This window comes from Daphnia magna, unplaced genomic scaffold (genome assembly GCF_020631705.1).
Source record: "Daphnia magna isolate NIES unplaced genomic scaffold, ASM2063170v1.1 Dm_contigs096, whole genome shotgun sequence".
NCBI lineage: Eukaryota > Metazoa > Arthropoda > Branchiopoda > Diplostraca > Daphniidae > Daphnia > Daphnia magna.
The window spans coordinates 125,583-141,869 of NW_025533123.1; the positions used below are offsets into that span (position 1 = coordinate 125,583).

Genomic DNA, 16,287 nt, shown 5'->3' on the forward strand with positions numbered 1-16,287 from the left:
GTAGTTTCAATCGTTCGATGATAAGAATTGGCCGTCTGGGCTAGAAAACCGAGACCACAGTCGCCAATAATTTTAGTTTTTCTCTCGTTTCAACTCAATGTATTTTCTATGCTCGTCAGTGAGGCTACAAAATGTACGTTTTGACGGGTGTTTGTGATAAAACACGGGTGTTCTTATATCAATCGTATTTATTTAATTTTTTTGATAACCTAGGTTTTTTTTTAAATCACCATCGATATGAGGCGGTTGTCACAACACCACGGAAATAAATTCAAAAAACAAATGAAGCGATAAGATAAATTATAATGTTTTTCTTTCGTTTCCATCGCCAACGCACACTACCTTTGATTGGTGGATTGAAAATGTCTGATGGGGCGCGTGATCGTGAAAAATAAAACCAAACATAACAATGTAAACATGTCCGATTGGGACAGCTTTGTTATGCGAACTCGACAAAGAAAACGTACGTCTGGTCCCGATAAAGTGTGGATTACGAAAACGATGGGTTAACAGGGTTTTTTTGTCCCCCATATCAACCAGGCCTCCGTGTTTGATTGGAGTGACGTCTAGGTCAGCCGTTAGGTGTTCCAATGTCTAGTGTTTGCTGATGGAAAAATGTAATTTCTCAAAGGCTATAAATACGAGGACCGTTTGCAGCTTCGTGAGCAGACCACAGGACGTTGTCATTTACACATAACCGTAGGATCTTTTTGAAATTAAAAATTAAATAGGTCACCACACATTCTTGACTTGCTTTTTTTTTTCCTCCCTCTGAAACAGAAACAAAAAATGACTACTTCAGTGTGGATCATCTCGTTTGTCTTTCTCGCCTTCGCTGGCTCGGTCCTGAGCGGACCTTTGGACCGCGGGTCGTGTGTCAACGAGGCCAAGCATCGAGTGTCCCGAGACTTCCGCGCTCTCATCAAACACGGTCGTGATTACCACGAAAATCTAGTCCAACAGAGAGGTGGCATCCCTAGCCGCCAGGCAAATGTCCAGCCGGCGGATTCGAAAAGTGAGTGTTCGACTACAATCAAAATCTAAAACAAAATTGAATGCATCAAACAAAGAAATCCGATATCGTTTAACCAACGAAAATTAAGTCATCCTCTTGGAAATAGAAAAAGTTTAATGTTTTGAACGGGATTTCTAGTGGATCCGGTCACCTACTGCTATGGAGAGATTGGTTGCATAACCATCGATGATAGCTGGTACGACCCTATTAGTCGACCCATCAATCAGGAGCCCTTGCCCCGAGAGAGGATCAACACAAGATTCATCCTACACACGAGGGAAAGGCCAACTCAGGTTCGAAATGAAAACCTTAACAAATATAGGAAGAAATCAATAATTGTGATGACTGAATTTGGTTTAAGGACACTATGCTGTACGCCAATGATTTGGATACCATTCGATATTCGACTTTCAATCCAAGTCGACCGACCCAGTTTTTAGTCCACGGCTTCATTGACGATGGAACTGTCAGGTGGATGAAGGTAAAATCTAGCACAATTTTGCGATCAGCATCTTTTTTGTATGGATATTCTAATTTTGTAGAGGCTCACTGAGAATTTGCTAGCCCATGGTGATTACAATGTCATCATTGTCAACTGGGGAGGTGGTTCTCTCCCTATGTACAGGTATGAGTCATTCACAATCATACACTGTGCCAATTATACTTAATCCATGTTTTCCTTGACATGCAGTCAGGCTACTGCCAACACAAGGGTCGTTGGATTGGAGATCGCCTACATGGTCAACACTATGATTGTATGTGCACTAGAGGCTTTAAGAAACCTAACAAATTTAAATGTATAAATGCTATTTTACTCCGGCAGACTCATTTCGGAGTTGATCCCGGCATGGTCCATCTCATCGGTCATTCTCTGGGAGCTCACACCGTCGGTTATGCTGGCGAAGGAATCGAAGGCCTTGGTAGGATTACTGGTCTCGATCCAGCTGAACCTTACTTCCAGTACATGCCACCGCACGTGCGTCTCGATCCGACTGACGCCAAATTCGTCGACGCCATCCACACAGACACTAGAACAATTCTCTTGTTAGGTATAAATCTACAATCAGCAAAAAACATGAAAGTGTGTGCAGAGCTGCTAGAATTTTACGTGATTATACCTGTGCAGGTTACGGTATGATACAGCCCGTGGGGCACTTGGACTTCTATCCGAATGGTGGACGCGATCAGCCCGGATGCAATCCAGTTGACATTCCTTTGGACATGATCACTGAAGATATGGTGACAGGTGCCAGAGAATTGGTGGCGTGTAACCATTTGCGTTGCATCGAATTCTTCATCGATTCTCTTTTACCCAACTACAACTATGTTGGCTATGAATGCTCCGATAACGAGGCTTTCCATCGAGTAAGATTACTACTGTCCGAGCTCTTAAGCTTGGGAATTAATAATTTTATTTTCTAATTTAAAGGGCGAGTGCTATTCCTGCGGTGCAGACAACTTGAACTGTGCTAAATTTGGTATTGACGCTTCCCTGTATCCATCACGCGACAGAACTCTTGTCACACTCTTGTTTGACACGGGCAAAGACGCTCCTTATATCAGTGAGTTGACTAAAAATGAAGTAGTTCACTAGTTTTTTCGTATTATTTTTTTTTTTTCTAAATTTGTTCTCTTCCTTTTTTAGAATATCATTACAGCATCAAAGTGAATCTAGCTTACCCTGCTGATGCTGAAGCATTCGTCTACGGTACAATGCGCATCTCTTTGTATGGAACGGCGGGGCAACTTGTCGACATGGTTATTGCCGAGTAAGTTTGCTAACTATCATCTACCAAATGCAATGTGCTCGTAATTTATTCTGATTAAAAAAAAAAATTAGGAATAGCCAAAAGTTTGTGCATGGAGCAGATACATACCTGATGTTCATCGATCCTTTTAACGTGGGCAATATTCAACGCGTGGAGTTGTTCTGGAAGTATGATGGTTCCGTTCTTGATCCCGGTACTGTTTGTGGTCTGTTCTGTAATGATCACATCTACGTTAGAAGCGTGGAAATTTCTGAATTGAACAACTACCCAGAATCGTACGTGCTTTTTATTATTATTTTTTTTATTTAAAGATGTTTATCTGACTAATGTTTGATTGAAACAGGAACCGTCTGGCACATACTTTCAAGTCATGTGTGGTTGGGGCTGACTACGTCGACATGAAAGACAAGAGTTGGGCTGAATTTTATCCCACAGCCTGCGTCTAAATTTGGTTGGTATTATCGTTAGCTTTCAGTAAGCTACGGTGGGAAAACAACTATGCATCACAATTGTTCTTAAATCAGTCGTTTTTCATTTTGAGGAGGAAAAATAAAGTACGAACATGATAGTGCGAGAAGCTTTTGTAGTTACTACGTGAGTCCTGATATACGTGATTACTTGCATTTATTCTTGATCTGCGTCATTTCTTATCTGCGTTCGCAATCTATTTGATTATTTTATCATGTCAACATAAAAATTAGATGTGATCGTGTGTTTAATGGCGAACATTTCTGCGTTATTATGGTAACACAGTTTCAATTCGTCTAATAAGAAATATTAGTTTTACGGTTAGTAAAAAATTTCCTTTATAAGGGAGTTGCTCTACTTTGTGCTATTTGCTTTTCTCAACTTCTTCAAGATGGTGCCCTTCTCTTCCCCAGTTCAAGTGTGAGAATATTCTCTCTCAGATAGTGGTGGCATTATCGTGATAACAGTAAGGAAAAATTCGTTCAAAAGCTTCAAATTACTAACAGATTACCATAAAAAAAAATTGGGTGGCATATATATTGTAGTAGTGCAAATCATTCAGTTTTGAAAATATTGAACAGAAAGTATATACTGCAGACTACAAACTTACCACGAAGACCCGCTTCCAGCAACTACGGGCAAAAACCTTTTCTGTTTCACCAGCTGTCTTATGTAATGTACAAAAGATATTTGACTTATTTCACCCTATACAAGCCATTAGAGAATTTTTCCGCATTTCCTTGATTTCCTTTGTCAATTAAATGTAACAGATGTTATTAGAAAATAATTAATTAAATCACACATTTGCTGCTGCCATCTGTCAGTAGAAACCGGCACTGTCCACTGACGCTTAAACTTCAAAACATTTGGATATATTTCTGCCCGCCTGTTGCTTGCTTGCTGAAAGTTTCTTGTCACCGATACATTCTTGTGTCTTGTTTTTTATTAAAATACCACATGCTGTTATTGTAGTGGCATTTCAGGATTCGTAACTGGCTGTTGAACTACCAAATTAGCCCATGGATCACGTCTTGTGAAGTAAGTTCTCGGATAACCGGTTTCGTTCAGAAAGCTCGCCATTGTGGGAAAGATATGTCATTAGTAAATGGCTTGACAAAAAAAAATCAGTTAGTTTAAATTATCTCTTATTGCATTAAAACTTTTCTTTTCCAATCTGCTTTAGTGAACCGCTCACAGTGCAACAACTACAATCGATACCAAATAAGGACAAAGCATATTGTCTGAACCAATGTCCAAGCAAGTGCAACTTGGTAAGTGAAACTTCATAACAACCTTGAACTAGATATATGTATCTGGCACTCTTAACTTATCTGTAGTTGTATTTCAGGTAAAGTTCTAAACTTGCCTTGTCCCATTACCCCTTCGAAAAATAGATTTTTATGCTAAGACAAATGGACTCTAAATTTGTAACTCCAAGGCCTGTCCCCCAGTTCAATGTTATAAACACCTTTTCCACAAAAAAGGTAAATTGAATTATACCTGTGCTTTGCAAGTTGGCCTACATTTTGTCCAACATCTTTAGGAAAGGACACTTCCTGGCCAGAAAAAGCGTGCTCCTCCGACCCCAACGCCGATCATATCGGCATACTACAGTTGCCCTGGCCCCCAAAAAGCACATACCATCTCATTCAAGTCGAAATCGGACTCGGCACTGATATGTAGCCCTCACTACAATCTGTCGAAGGAAGATACTTTCTTTCGTCAGTGTTTCGAAATTCAAGCTAACATCGGTTCCGGATCGTTCGGCGATGTATTTCGTGTTCGCAGTAAAGAAGATGGACGAATGTACGCCGTCAAGCGATCACGAGTACCTTTCCGTGGAACTACCGACCGTAAAGAGAAACTGGAGGAAGTTCGTAAAATGGAGTCTCTTCCCCACCACCCCAATTGCGTTCGTTTTTATCAAGCATGGGAGGAAAACCAATTCCTCTATATCCAGCTCGAGCTTTGCCAATCCAGTCTGAGTGAAATATCAGAACAGCAGCATGAGCTACCAGAGCCCCTTATCTGGGACTACATGATCGACTTACTATTAGTATGTAGAATCATAACAACACTCCAAAGAGTGTAGAAATTAAGTTTTGTTCCCTCTCTTTTAGGCAATTCAACATTTGCATGACAATGACTTAATTCACATGGATGTTAAACCTGAGAATATTTTATTATCTATGGATGGTGTTTGTAAGCTTGGGGATTTTGGACTTGTAGTTAACCTCAAAGAAGTAAGCTAAACGTTTTATTGCCTAAAAATTATTACTAATTATTGTTTCTTCCTTCTTTTATTATTAGAATCTACATGATGCCACTGAGGGTGATTCAAAGTATTTGGCACCCGAAGTATTGGGAGGGCTCTTCTCTAAAAAGGCCGACATTTTCAGCTTGGGCATCACGCTACTTGAACTGGCATGTGATCTTGACTTGCCGGCCAACGGCACTTTGTGGCATGAGCTGAGACATGGTGCTCTTCCACCCAGCGTCACTAGACGTGAGTGACTTCTTACCTTTATTATTATTATTTTTAAAATTTAATTCATCCTTCAGGTACGCTAACTTTTTATTCTTTGGTTCCTAGCAGATTTATCGAAAGAGTTGAGTACCGTGCTCAAAATGATGATGAGTCCCGACGTGTCATCTCGGCCGTCTGCATCTCAATTATTGCAGCACCCTTTGCTTCGATCCAGGAGACGATGGAGGTGCCTTAAGTTAGGCTGGCATAATGCCTGTCTTTCTTTCCGTACCACCTTGGTCGAGCTGCTATTCCGATTATTTCAGCTCTTTTTGCTCATCTTCCTGCCCATACGCGCACTGGCACGTAAATGGCGCAAACCCGACTTTGGTTCTAAGCCGTCCACGCCTGTCTTTCAACGGCCACAACCATGCAACTTCGCAAACGACTATTCGTTTTCTGATGGTATTTCCTTAAAACGATTTGTTCTTGCATTTTAAGTTTTCTCATGAAACCCTTTTTAGATGAAGTGAGCGACTTGTCCTCTGCGGTAATCAGTGGAAATGACAGCACTCTTGGGCGTCCACTTAATGACAGTTCACCTTTGCCTCAAAACAATAGTATTGAACATCGGGCAGGTATGTTGCATATCTCATTTAGCTTTTCATATTTGGGATAGTTTCTAATGAATGAATGACTTAAAGATGAGCAACCTGTAAGTTCGACACCGCTGGTCTTGCGCGGTGGTCGTTCATCACGCCACTCTTCTTTGAGAAGATCCATCTTCAGTCGTCCGACTGATCACGATTCGGCTGATGATCCACAATCCAATAATATGTCCTATGCCACACCCAACAAACCGATTCCGCGCAAATTAAACGATTACTTTGACGCTATCGCCTCGGATTCGGATTAGTTCACATAGTAATGAAGAAAATGGTCTGGCAAAATAATCGTAAAAACATATACATTTCTAGCGTTTAGTAATCTAGTCGCTCGTGTGTTTCGCCCGTTCCTTGCTATTTATATTCGCCCCATGGTTCATCATATTTTTTTAATATGTTAACTTAGACTTTATAATAATCAGTGCTTCATTGTAGAAAAAGTGAACGAAAAAATCATCAACATTACCGGAAGTTTGCAAATACACGTTTTTAAACCGTTAAATTTCTTTAATTATTGTGTTTTTTTGTTTTTTTACTTATATCAGAAGCCAATGAAAACCTAGAGATTTTAAATTGGTTTTATTTATGTTAAGTTGAACTTATATATGTTATATCAGATAAATCAGTTTTACATTACTACATGTGTCTTTTTAACAAATATCTTGATTTTAAATCTGTGTGGGGAAAAGGCTGTCTGGTAAGCTTGGTCATAGACAAATAGAAAACCATGCTTCATTTGTTTGTGTCCTGATTAAGGAAAACATGCTGAAGTAGAAGTAGAAGTTCCATGCGTCACGAACGAATTTACATCCTCTATTCCGCGTTCCGCGGTTCCACTTTCACATATTTCGTACTTTCATAATGATGCCGTTTGTGTTGGCAACACTGCCTTTTCCTAAGCGTCTTCTGCTAGAGGCACATTTTCGTCATCCGTCAAAAGTTTTGTTCCCGTTGTTAATTTTTTCCTTTATAATTCATAAAAATGGCTGAGAAAATGAGGACGGAAATTGCTTCCATGCTCCAAGGAATTGAAAGGTAATAAGGATACATTGAAATGTAAAAACAACTTGGGAACTTTCAAAATGGTGTCTCAAATATGATGGTTGGATTTTCTACCTTTAGGTACAATCCAGACAATCTTCAAAAGCTAGAACGCTATGTAGAGATGCAAGCGCAAGAAAATATTTACGATCTTGAGGCGAACTTGAGTGTACTGCGACTATACCAGTTTGGTCCAAATTTCTACCGTAGTAACATTGTAAACCTAATCTTGCTAAAAGCAATGACTAATTTACCACACACAGACTTTTTGCTGTGTAAATGCCTTCTGACTCAAGACAGGGTATACTTTCATTTCATTCTTCACAGTAAATTTTCTAAAAACATTATTCTGTGCAGTTGGAGGAACCTCAAGTAAGCAGAGTAATGGTCCTTGCTGACTTGCTAGAAACTTGCAAATTTAAGCAGTTTTGGGAAGAATTGGCTAAATGTGGTGACCTGATAATCACTGTCCAAGGATTTGAAGATGCAATTAGGAAATTTGTTGTTCATGTTGTCAATATCACCTACCAAACGATTGAAGTTCCAGTCTTGAAAGAACTTCTGGGCAATGTCAATGGTATGGGTATTAATAGTTTAGCTACATTCATTCTCATTTCATATGTCCAGGAAAATTTTATTTAAAATTTTTATATGACCATAGATCAAGTTTTAAAACAGTGGGTCGGCAAATGCAGTTGGAAGGACCTTGGCAATGGACGTGTATTTATTACATCGCAAGAAGATTTGGTTAAGACCAAAAATATCACCGAGAAGATTGAATTTGAAAATGTGGCTGGAATTATGGCACATTGTATTTAAGAGAACGGTTCTTCGCCAATTCACAACGCGAAAAAGGAGAAAAATAAAAAAAAAAACAACAACAAACAAACAATTCCAAGGGCAGTGTATTACCGTTTTGAAACAGCTCCGTATACACAGTTGTCATGTTTGAATTCGATGATCGTAAAATCACCCAAGCAGTGAATCCTATCGCCGTATTTACACCCAATTTGTTTCCTCGTTAGCTGTAGCTAGTTAACAGATTTTAAACTTCGTTCTGCTTTGGCTGAAATGGTGTGGGCTTTTGCCTCTACGTTGACAAGTGAATTGGTGGATTTTTTAAAATGATTCATGGGACATTGAAAAAAACGAAGACCGTTTTCGTTCCGTTCAGAAACGGATGCTGAATCCGCGGAACTCGGGCCGTGCAAGGTACTCCCAGTTGCGAAGCTCGGTATGATCAATCTTGCATCCTGGGCTACCTGTCCGTGTCAACCATTGTACTCTGTTGGAGAAAATATTTGAACAAATTATTTTGATTACTTCCACAGTAGAACTTGTTAGACACACAAACAAACTCCGCTTTGGCACCGAGCGCATTACGGGGCAAGAGATTCTAAAAGTAGCTTGTTTCTCCTCGCTCTACGTAGGACAGACCCAGTATAGTTAAGGTATTTAACGACGTGTCCTGCCCGAACCATGACTCGTGAGCCTTATCTAGAACCTCGAATGGGCTCGATGCCAATTGTTTTCTCGTCGTTTAAATGGTTCAGAACTCCTGCACCGTACGTTCTAAATCTGTAAATCGCTTTTTGAAACAGCACGCCGTATGGAATGTCTAAGTATTTGTCAATATTGTACTAAGCTACTTACATCTCATCGATGCGGACCTTCTCGCCCTGAACTTTGCCGACAATGGTTCCCTTTTTGGAATTTTTTACCCATCCAGACAGGCCCAGCTGATCGCATGTATCCTTGCAGAACTTGGTGAAGTAGACGCCTATAGACGTCACGGTTGGAACAAAAAAAAAAAGGAGAAAAACAACAGTATAACGTGACGTGAAATCGTATAATCATAGGCAATCAACACCATCTTAGGCGTGGACGTGAAAGACGAGAATAGCGCAGACGGCGGCAGGTGCTGAATATGTACACACCAGCTAATGCACGTAGAAGCGGTAGAGTTAAAAAGGTTGCTCGCATTCATACATACCTTGTACGTGACCGTAGACTTCGAATTCTACGGAAACGAAAGTGACTCCTCCAGTTCCTGCGTTGGTAACTTCACCTCCTTCATTGATAACCTCTCCTTCTAGACCCATGATTCGTTATATTAATGGGATACTTGATAGACACTGAGGACACTCAATTCGAATGATGCGGGATAGTACCGCCGCTTAAACACCCACTGCGCACAATGACTCGGATGGAAGACAATTCCAAGACACACGATATTCTAACCCGTGGGAGGCGCTAGGATCGCTTTTTTGAAGACTGTTTCTGCTGTACCTTTTTGTTGAATGACAGCCAACCAATCCCAGAACAGAGACGCTTCCTGAATCTTCTACTTGGCACCTTGGCTTCAGGGTCATTCACGTCTCCATCCCTGAATGCAAAAAGAAAATGGAAACGGACGCCTTCCATAACTTAAGTGAACATTTTGCATTGCTTAAACGTTACGGTACATTGGTTTTTCAAATGCTTCTATAAATAGCCAGGTCAAGAGCTGACTGATGAAATACCAAGTCAGGGTCTAGCTCGCTTGTAAGCCAGTGTTTACGCAAATCTTTCAAGTAGTCCGGGTAAAGCCATTGAGAATTGAACTCGAGTGGAGTTGACTATATTTTTGCCAGACTGTACAGTATGTATTAGATTTCTACATGGCTGTGGTCATCAAAATCCAGGATCCCAGTCGATTGTCTGAGGAACTTGTTTCATTTCATAACAGACAAGCTTATCACCTGGCCGAAACTGTAGAGTGGGACTGTCGAGTCTTATTCCACATTCGACGTCTTTTTTAACTGTATCCACTTCGGATTTGAGATGCTTCATGGAGGCAACGCGGCCTTCATATATGGGATCTTCGCCCCGAACCAATCGGAAGAACGCATTCTTTTTCAGTATTCCTTTAACACAGCGACCTGAAATTATTTCATTTTGATTATTTAAAAAACGTGAATTAAAAACCACAAAGCTTACATCCAGCCACAGGAAGTTTATGTTTGCCCTCTGTGACAATGAATTCTTGAAGGACGTTGGCTTCACCAAGGAATTCCTCGGCTTCGGTCGGGGGCAACAACTTCTCCAATTCGGCACGTATGTCGTCAAATAGTCGATAGATGATATTATGTTCTTTAATTGGGACTTTATGCGTCTTGGCAAGCTGCCGCACACTTGGCTGCATAACACCAATGTTGAACGCATAGACTATCGCGTTGAATGGCTCGGCTAGTTTGATGTCGCTTTCTGTGATGGGTCCGACGCCATAATGGATGAGATCGAGGATGCAATTCGTGGATTGGTAAGAATCCAAAACGTCAAGTAAAGCTTCCACAGAGCCATCCACGTCGCCTACGAAAATGCATTCGAATGAATTCAATACGATAAAGGAAAAATAAAAATAAAATAAATAAATAAATAAAATGAAAAATAAATAAGTAAAAGTGTTGTCTTTGTTTAATACCTTTGATGATAATAGACAATTTTGGTTCGGAGGATTTTTCCTCGGGAGCTCTAGGTCGAATCCCTCTAATTTTGTATCTCATCTTACCCATTCGCTTTTTCTCCTCCAGCTGGACTTTGTATTCCTTTGATATAAGGAGAATTTAGTTTCATTTCAGGATTTAGGAATTACAAGTAAAAAGATAAATACCTTCAAATGTTCTTCTACCTTCTGTTGAATGACTACATAGTCCTCCTTCAATTTTTCCACTTCTTTTCGCGATTGACGAAGATGGATAACTTCATGAGCTCGTCTCTAAAAGGAATGTTGATTAAACAGTGCTTATCGCAGGATACAAAATATCTGTCGAATACTTCAGTTTCGACTTCCAATATTTCGTCGCCGGCACTTGGTAATTCTTTCCAACCAACGATCTCAACTGGAGTAGAAGGCGGGGCTTGTTGAATAGGCTTGCCTTGATCATCAAACATGGACCTTACTTTGGCCCAGGCCGTACCAGCTACGAGATAAGAGCCTTTGCGTAGCGTCCCTCTTTGAATTATGGCAGTTGAAAGCTTCCTAGAAAATAAATTCTATCTGCAAGGGCGACTAAGAATAGGTCCGGAGAATTTCAAATGCTACCCTCGATAAGGATCCGTTTTTGATTCAATAACAGTTGCTTCAACAAGACCTTTTGCATCGGACTTTAGATCAAGTAGCGTTGCCTGGGTATTTATAGTTTCTATCAGTTCTTGAAGTCCGGTACCTTTAAGTGCTGACACTGCTACTGATTGGACATCTCCACCAGCTTCCTCTAAGACTAGACCTTGAGCTATTAACATACTTTTCGTCCTTTCCTGTGAAATAGAAAACTTTAAGGTGAGAAAATTTGGCACTTCAAGAAGATAGAACCTACAATATCTGCATCTGGCTTGTCAACCTTATTGATGGCTACAATAATGGGAACTGCAAAGAAAAGGTAAGGATTGTTCCATATACAGTATATGATCATTTATTACCTTTAGCTTCATTTGCCAGTCTGATGGATTCCTTGGTTTGTTCCATTACGCCGTCATCTGCAGCAACGACGAGCACCACAATATCAGTGACGTGGGCTCCACGGGAACGCATGGCCGTAAAAGCTGCGTGACCAGGAGTATCAAGAAAAGTGATCATTTCACCATTATCAAGGCACACTTCGAAGGCTCCAATATGTTGTGTGATGCCTCCAAACTCGTCATCAACAACTCGAGTATGTCTCAAAGAATCGAGAAGGGTCGTCTTTCCGTGATCAACGTGACCCATGATGGTTACGACAGGATGGCGCGGAACACAGTCATGCAGCTTAGCTGGTGGCCTGAAGAGGGTCTTATGTAAGTGAGAGAGTTTGAAATTTATTTTTTAATTAATTCACCTTTTCTCAGCATCTTTTATCTCTTTATGGGTATTTTGAGAGGTAGGCTCACTGGCAATTATGCATCGCATTCCACTTTTCTTCACAATTTCTTGGATCACTTTGATGTTGTCTATGCACTTCCAAGGCTCATCATAGTCAGCAGAGTTATCAACATAAATCATGACCTCAAAAATATGGTCTAAATTCAGAGATACTGGGAAATAATTCACGTATAAAATTATAATGAAAAATTACCTAGATCCTTATTCATAGCATCAGCCAACTGAAGAACAGACATATTTCTCCAAACTTTTATCACTTTCATTTCAGCTTTGTTTTGCATTTTCTGGGCTTGAAGTGAAACTGGTCCGAGGCCCCTTTTCTGCAATAGAAAATTTAAAAATACTTCACCTTTGAATTATTTGTCCCGTTTCTTACTTTGTCATCGTGGGTTCTTCGCTGTTTTAGATATGTAGCAGTTGTGCTGAAATTACAAGAATGCTTTACAAAGATAACAGAACGGTTCGACGCTAAAATATTTGTTCTAGTAAAGCTATTAGAATGAATATTTTCCAAAAACTTTGCCCTAGGGCCACTGTATGATATAGTTTCTTGGTGTAGAATAAAAATTTGTCGGTTGATCGGTAATATTCGTGAAAGCCGGCAGATTGGTGAAATTTTGCTTGCTGTGGAAGTTGCCATTTTTCAACTTAGTTACCATAGTAACCGAAGGTAGCCACCATAGAGCAGACGATCACTTCATTGTGCACGTGTGTGTTTGTGAATTTTGACAAATTGCGTTTTCTTGGTTTTAATTTTATTAGAATAAGATGACACATTACGAGATTGGCTCGGTGGCCAATTTTGTCAGCCAAAAAGCGGATGAATCCAACAAAAAGACGTCGTTGCAGAAAAATCAGCAAGTTCTTGATCAACTTTTCGCTAGTTCAAATTCTACGGTAAACACAATCGTAGCTAACGTCCCTATACCCAAAGAGACTATCAAAAAGGTGAAAAAGAGCAAAAGACAGGCTGACCAATATGCCATATCAAATTTTCCAAGTATAAAGAAAACAAAAGATGTCAAAGAACTGGATGAAGATGAGGTAGAAAAAATATTAGATCCTGGGCCAGATGATGACGACATGGACAATGAAGAGGAAGAATCTGAAAAACCTAGCAGAAAACTGAAAAAAAATGAACTTAAGAATGTAAAAAAGTACTTGGAAAACAAAGGAGAAACTAAGGAAGATAGTGATAGGGTGATTCTTGTGAAAAACTTGCCCATCAATATTAAAAGGAAAACTGTACATCACTTTTTTGCCAAATTTGGGAAAATTGATGCTGTTTGGCTGAGGTGTGCTGCGTTAGCTGATCCTGCAATGCCAAAAAAGGTGGCTGTTATCAAACAAGAATTTCACCCAAATCGGCAATCCATTTCAGCTTTCGTCCGATTCCAGACGAAAGAATCAGCCAAACAAGCTCTTTCAATGACGGGTTGCGAGTTTCAAGAACGTCACATTGCTGTGAGCCTCCTCTCAGATGCCAATATAAAAAAACAGCTTAGCCTTGGAATCTTTGTAGGCAATCTCACCTTTGATATTGCGGATGAAGCACTCTGGCTTCATTTTGAAGAATGTGGTAAAATTAGTGACGTCCGAGTTGTCCGTGATCGAACCAATGGAATGGGCAAGGGATTTGGCTATGTCAATTTCGAAGTGAGCATTTCATTAATTTTATTTTAGTTTTTTACTCTGAATCGAGTAACTAGAAATTTGGGTTTTTCTAGAGTGCCGACTCAGTGGAATTAGCGTTGAAGCTAGACCAGTCAATCTTAAACGACCGGCCTATTCGAGTATCACGATGCAAGAAGAACCCAAAACCTTTTAAAACCGAAGAAAAATCTTCGGGCAAAGAGAAAGAAAATAGCAAAGAATCAGGTGCCTATAAACGGATTAAAAATAAAGAAATGCAAGAAGAACGAAAGAAAGGTGCCGGTTGGATCACGAAAATGAAGAAACGCAATAAGGAATCGTATCACAAGGCAGGCAAAGGGAATTCGTTTGCCGGTGAAACGACTGGTGCTGATAGTATCAAGGTATTGCTTATTTGTAAAGATATTTTATTGAGAAATATGTAATTTTTTCCCCCTTTATCCTATCTTAGGTCGTTAAAACTGGCAAAGCAGTGAAAAGAAATAAGGAAGAACATCGAAAGAAAGTGATTGCCGCCAAATTGGCTTTTGTTAACAAGAAATAATTACAATGACGGATGTTTTTCTACCCTGCATCATTGGCTTTTATTCGTTTCTAATTCGTGAATTTTTTTCTGTACTTCGGCGGGAAAGTGAAGAACATTTTGTAAGGCGCATTCCCGACAGAAACGTTTAAAGTAGAATAGGCTACAATTAGCACAGACTAATCGTGTACATCCTGAACAAGGTGCTCCAAGGAAAAAGTAGAGGTTTTGGCCATATGGAACGAATGGATCGCGCATGGCGTATGCGTCTTCGTTGAACACAATTCCGCGGGCGAAAGGGAGACTTGTACCGTGACCGTGGTACCGTTCTGACCAGCCACACAAAGCACACTGAAATTGACCACCTTCTTCTATTTGTTCTGGTTTCTTTTCTTCTTTCGGCTTCACGATTTCGACCGGAGAAAGACCACCGATCTCAGTATCGCAGTCAATCGGTTCCTGCTTCACTGGATCAATGCTCTCCATCTACGAATAAGTGAAAATGGAAAAGGGACATAGAGCAACATTGTATTGTAACAATCTAAAATCTAACACAGAAACCACAATTAGCTTATGTTTGTCTATAATGAGCTAGAGTCGAGCTGTGTGCGGTCTTTGGGCGCTTCTATAGGCCACCAAGTTGGTCGGTGAGTGTTGATTGAGTTCGTTCCAATTTTCAGCTGAGAAGCCGACAGAGCTTGCTGAATTCGTAAAAGGCCAACACCGTAAATTGTCCCATGAAGATGTCCTCGCAGTTTACCCACTCTGCTTCCATTTTCGTCGGTTACGGTAGTTTCTAAATGGACAAGGTCGGGAGGTTGTTGGAAGACAACCGGCATCAGACGTTTCCTGATCACACCCGTGTGATATGTTCTGGCTGTAAGTTCTTGGCCCAAGTAGCAGCCTTTATGGAAACTGACGCCATGCAGGTAATCACAATTATATTCGAGCGGAAAACATGTGCCTGGAGGCATGTCTCTATGGCCCTCTCCTATGCCAAGTTGGTATCTGAGTTTGGTATATCGATCTGTTTTTTCAACACAGAGATTCTTGATCAGTTGACTAACGCTTTTGCTGGAATCTATCACAACTCGCCAGCCCAGTTCTTTAACCCTAGGATCTTTGGACAAGATAACTTCTTTGCTCAGATCTTCAGGAGGTTGATCAAAGAGCACCCAAGGCCTCATTTTTTCTTCCACAGTCACTGTAATCTTCCTTCTTACTCTGAACATGGAGAGATGTTTGACTAGAGGTTGCAAACATTCTGTGTCACACTCGATCAGGTAACTGCCTGATTCGTCTGGGGAGTAAATTATGGCATCATATAGAATTCTACCTTGTGTATTAAGGAACATGCAGTACATGCTGTACTTGTTTTTTTCATCCAAATGTCTGATATCATTGGTCATGAGACCCTGAAGGAATGGGCCGGTATCTGTTCCAGAAACTTTAACGATACCCCTTTCTTTTAGTTCCTGAGCGTTGACGACGCATTGCTGATGAACAAGTCGTACCGATCTAGCGCTCAGCGCTCTCAGATTGACAACTTGAACACACCGCCACATAGAATAAAATTTATTGTGGAGGGATAAAGTGTTATCGTACCTTCAGGAGAGCTCGGAATTTTTGAGCCAAAAATGTGTGATAGAATTTGTTTACAACAGTAAATATTTAACAACTCTGCTGCCACCTGATGGCAGCTGATACGTCTTTTGCTTCTAGCTCAAGGTCTTTAGTTGATAAATACACATAATTCTTTTATCAGTCAATATAATAATAAATAGAG

The 16,287-nt window shown here is 40.3% G+C and overlaps 7 protein-coding genes across 11 annotated transcripts; 4 read left to right on the top strand and 3 right to left on the bottom strand.

Annotated features, from left to right (window-relative positions):
• Positions 1-551: 551 nt before the first annotated feature.
• LOC116930721 (pancreatic lipase-related protein 2) lies at positions 552-3,358 on the top strand. The gene is made up of 12 exons (XM_045180965.1): positions 552-699; positions 781-1,015; positions 1,154-1,308; positions 1,377-1,496; positions 1,558-1,640; positions 1,707-1,770; positions 1,839-2,064; positions 2,142-2,380; positions 2,445-2,577; positions 2,661-2,784; positions 2,856-3,059; positions 3,128-3,358. Exons 2-12 carry the CDS (start codon positions 790-792, stop codon positions 3,228-3,230), a joined length of 1,677 nt encoding a protein of 558 aa, XP_045036900.1. The 5' UTR covers positions 552-699; positions 781-789; the 3' UTR covers positions 3,231-3,358.
• A 376-nt stretch (positions 3,359-3,734) lies between these two features.
• On the top strand, positions 3,735-6,886 carry LOC116930720 (membrane-associated tyrosine- and threonine-specific cdc2-inhibitory kinase). 4 transcript variants are annotated; one of them, XM_032938118.2, is made up of 10 exons: positions 3,735-3,924; positions 4,225-4,290; positions 4,436-4,523; positions 4,601-4,736; positions 4,796-5,308; positions 5,373-5,495; positions 5,563-5,758; positions 5,846-6,184; positions 6,244-6,357; positions 6,424-6,886. In XM_032938118.2, exons 4-10 carry the CDS (start codon positions 4,653-4,655, stop codon positions 6,633-6,635), a joined length of 1,581 nt encoding a protein of 526 aa, XP_032794009.2. In that variant the 5' UTR covers positions 3,735-3,924; positions 4,225-4,290; positions 4,436-4,523; positions 4,601-4,652; the 3' UTR covers positions 6,636-6,886. The 4 variants fall into 4 exon arrangements, with proteins under 4 accessions (XP_032794009.2, XP_032794008.2, XP_045036901.1 ...); XM_032938117.2 differs by lacking the exon at positions 3,735-3,924 and having other exon boundaries at positions 3,945-4,290; XM_045180966.1 differs by lacking the exon at positions 3,735-3,924 and having other exon boundaries at positions 4,080-4,290; positions 4,590-4,736.
• A 379-nt stretch (positions 6,887-7,265) lies between these two features.
• Positions 7,266-8,378, top strand: LOC116930415 (eukaryotic translation initiation factor 3 subunit K). Its single transcript, XM_032937833.2, has 4 exons — positions 7,266-7,419; positions 7,507-7,726; positions 7,783-8,002; positions 8,087-8,378. Exons 1-4 carry the CDS (start codon positions 7,367-7,369, stop codon positions 8,242-8,244), a joined length of 651 nt encoding a protein of 216 aa, XP_032793724.1. The 5' UTR covers positions 7,266-7,366; the 3' UTR covers positions 8,245-8,378.
• LOC123477591 (acylphosphatase-2-like) lies at positions 8,313-9,561 on the bottom strand. The gene is made up of 3 exons (XM_045180986.1): positions 9,419-9,561; positions 9,079-9,205; positions 8,313-8,710 (listed from the first exon to the last, which is right to left on the bottom strand). The coding sequence occupies exons 1-3, from the start codon at positions 9,525-9,527 to the stop codon at positions 8,596-8,598; spliced, it is 351 nt and encodes a 116-aa protein (XP_045036921.1). The 5' UTR covers positions 9,528-9,561; the 3' UTR covers positions 8,313-8,595.
• Positions 9,562-9,676: 115 nt separating this feature from the next.
• Positions 9,677-12,992, bottom strand: LOC123477586 (translation initiation factor IF-2, mitochondrial-like). Of its 2 annotated transcripts, XM_045180980.1 has the most exons (12): positions 12,702-12,992; positions 12,519-12,645; positions 12,282-12,462; positions 11,887-12,224; positions 11,784-11,833; positions 11,510-11,724; positions 11,242-11,446; positions 11,078-11,182; positions 10,889-11,012; positions 10,405-10,776; positions 10,167-10,346; positions 9,677-9,811 (listed from the first exon to the last, which is right to left on the bottom strand). In XM_045180980.1, exons 1-12 carry the CDS (start codon positions 12,963-12,965, stop codon positions 9,798-9,800), a joined length of 2,175 nt encoding a protein of 724 aa, XP_045036915.1. In that variant the 5' UTR covers positions 12,966-12,992; the 3' UTR covers positions 9,677-9,797. The 2 variants fall into 2 exon arrangements, with proteins under 2 accessions (XP_045036915.1, XP_045036914.1); XM_045180979.1 differs by lacking the exon at positions 9,677-9,811 and having other exon boundaries at positions 10,030-10,346.
• Positions 12,993-12,997: 5 nt separating this feature from the next.
• Positions 12,998-14,552, top strand: LOC123477588 (RNA-binding protein 34-like). The gene is made up of 3 exons (XM_045180983.1): positions 12,998-13,981; positions 14,053-14,361; positions 14,430-14,552. Exons 1-3 carry the CDS (start codon positions 13,094-13,096, stop codon positions 14,520-14,522), a joined length of 1,290 nt encoding a protein of 429 aa, XP_045036918.1. The 5' UTR covers positions 12,998-13,093; the 3' UTR covers positions 14,523-14,552.
• A 463-nt stretch (positions 14,553-15,015) lies between these two features.
• Positions 15,016-16,190, bottom strand: LOC116930411 (putative transferase CAF17 homolog, mitochondrial). Its single transcript, XM_032937828.2, has one exon. It carries the CDS (start codon positions 16,064-16,066, stop codon positions 15,083-15,085), a length of 984 nt encoding a protein of 327 aa, XP_032793719.2. The 5' UTR covers positions 16,067-16,190; the 3' UTR covers positions 15,016-15,082.
• Between the last annotated feature and the right edge of the window lie 97 nt (positions 16,191-16,287).

Coding starts and splice junctions, on each gene's coding strand:
- LOC123477591 (XM_045180986.1), bottom strand. CDS start 9,527: ATGGGTCTAGAAGGAGAGGTTATCAATGAAGGAGGTGAAGTTACCAAC. Junction 9,206..9,418: donor AGTCTACGGTCACGTACAAG/GTATGTATGAAT, acceptor TGACGTCTATAG/GCGTCTACTTCACCAAGTTC. Junction 8,711..9,078: donor AAGGTCCGCATCGATGAGAT/GTAAGTAGCTTA, acceptor TTTCTCCAACAG/AGTACAATGGTTGACACGGA.
- LOC116930415 (XM_032937833.2), top strand. CDS start 7,367: ATGGCTGAGAAAATGAGGACGGAAATTGCTTCCATGCTCCAAGGAATT. Junction 7,420..7,506: donor ATGCTCCAAGGAATTGAAAG/GTAATAAGGATA, acceptor TTCTACCTTTAG/GTACAATCCAGACAATCTTC. Junction 7,727..7,782: donor GCCTTCTGACTCAAGACAGG/GTATACTTTCAT, acceptor TATTCTGTGCAG/TTGGAGGAACCTCAAGTAAG.
- LOC116930411 (XM_032937828.2), bottom strand. CDS start 16,066: ATGTGGCGGTGTGTTCAAGTTGTCAATCTGAGAGCGCTGAGCGCTAGA.
- LOC123477586 (XM_045180979.1), bottom strand. CDS start 12,965: ATGGCAACTTCCACAGCAAGCAAAATTTCACCAATCTGCCGGCTTTCA. Junction 12,225..12,281: donor ATAAAAGATGCTGAGAAAAG/GTGAATTAATTA, acceptor GACCCTCTTCAG/GCCACCAGCTAAGCTGCATG. Junction 10,777..10,888: donor ATTGTCTATTATCATCAAAG/GTATTAAACAAA, acceptor GCATTTTCGTAG/GCGACGTGGATGGCTCTGTG.
- LOC116930721 (XM_045180965.1), top strand. CDS start 790: ATGACTACTTCAGTGTGGATCATCTCGTTTGTCTTTCTCGCCTTCGCT. Junction 1,309..1,376: donor CGAGGGAAAGGCCAACTCAG/GTTCGAAATGAA, acceptor ATTTGGTTTAAG/GACACTATGCTGTACGCCAA. Junction 2,578..2,660: donor CAAAGACGCTCCTTATATCA/GTGAGTTGACTA, acceptor TTCCTTTTTTAG/AATATCATTACAGCATCAAA.
- LOC116930720 (XM_032938118.2), top strand. CDS start 4,653: ATGCTAAGACAAATGGACTCTAAATTTGTAACTCCAAGGCCTGTCCCC. Junction 5,496..5,562: donor TTGTAGTTAACCTCAAAGAA/GTAAGCTAAACG, acceptor TTTTATTATTAG/AATCTACATGATGCCACTGA. Junction 6,185..6,243: donor CGACTATTCGTTTTCTGATG/GTATTTCCTTAA, acceptor AACCCTTTTTAG/ATGAAGTGAGCGACTTGTCC.
- LOC123477588 (XM_045180983.1), top strand. CDS start 13,094: ATGACACATTACGAGATTGGCTCGGTGGCCAATTTTGTCAGCCAAAAA. Junction 13,982..14,052: donor TTGGCTATGTCAATTTCGAA/GTGAGCATTTCA, acceptor GGGTTTTTCTAG/AGTGCCGACTCAGTGGAATT. Junction 14,362..14,429: donor CTGGTGCTGATAGTATCAAG/GTATTGCTTATT, acceptor ATCCTATCTTAG/GTCGTTAAAACTGGCAAAGC.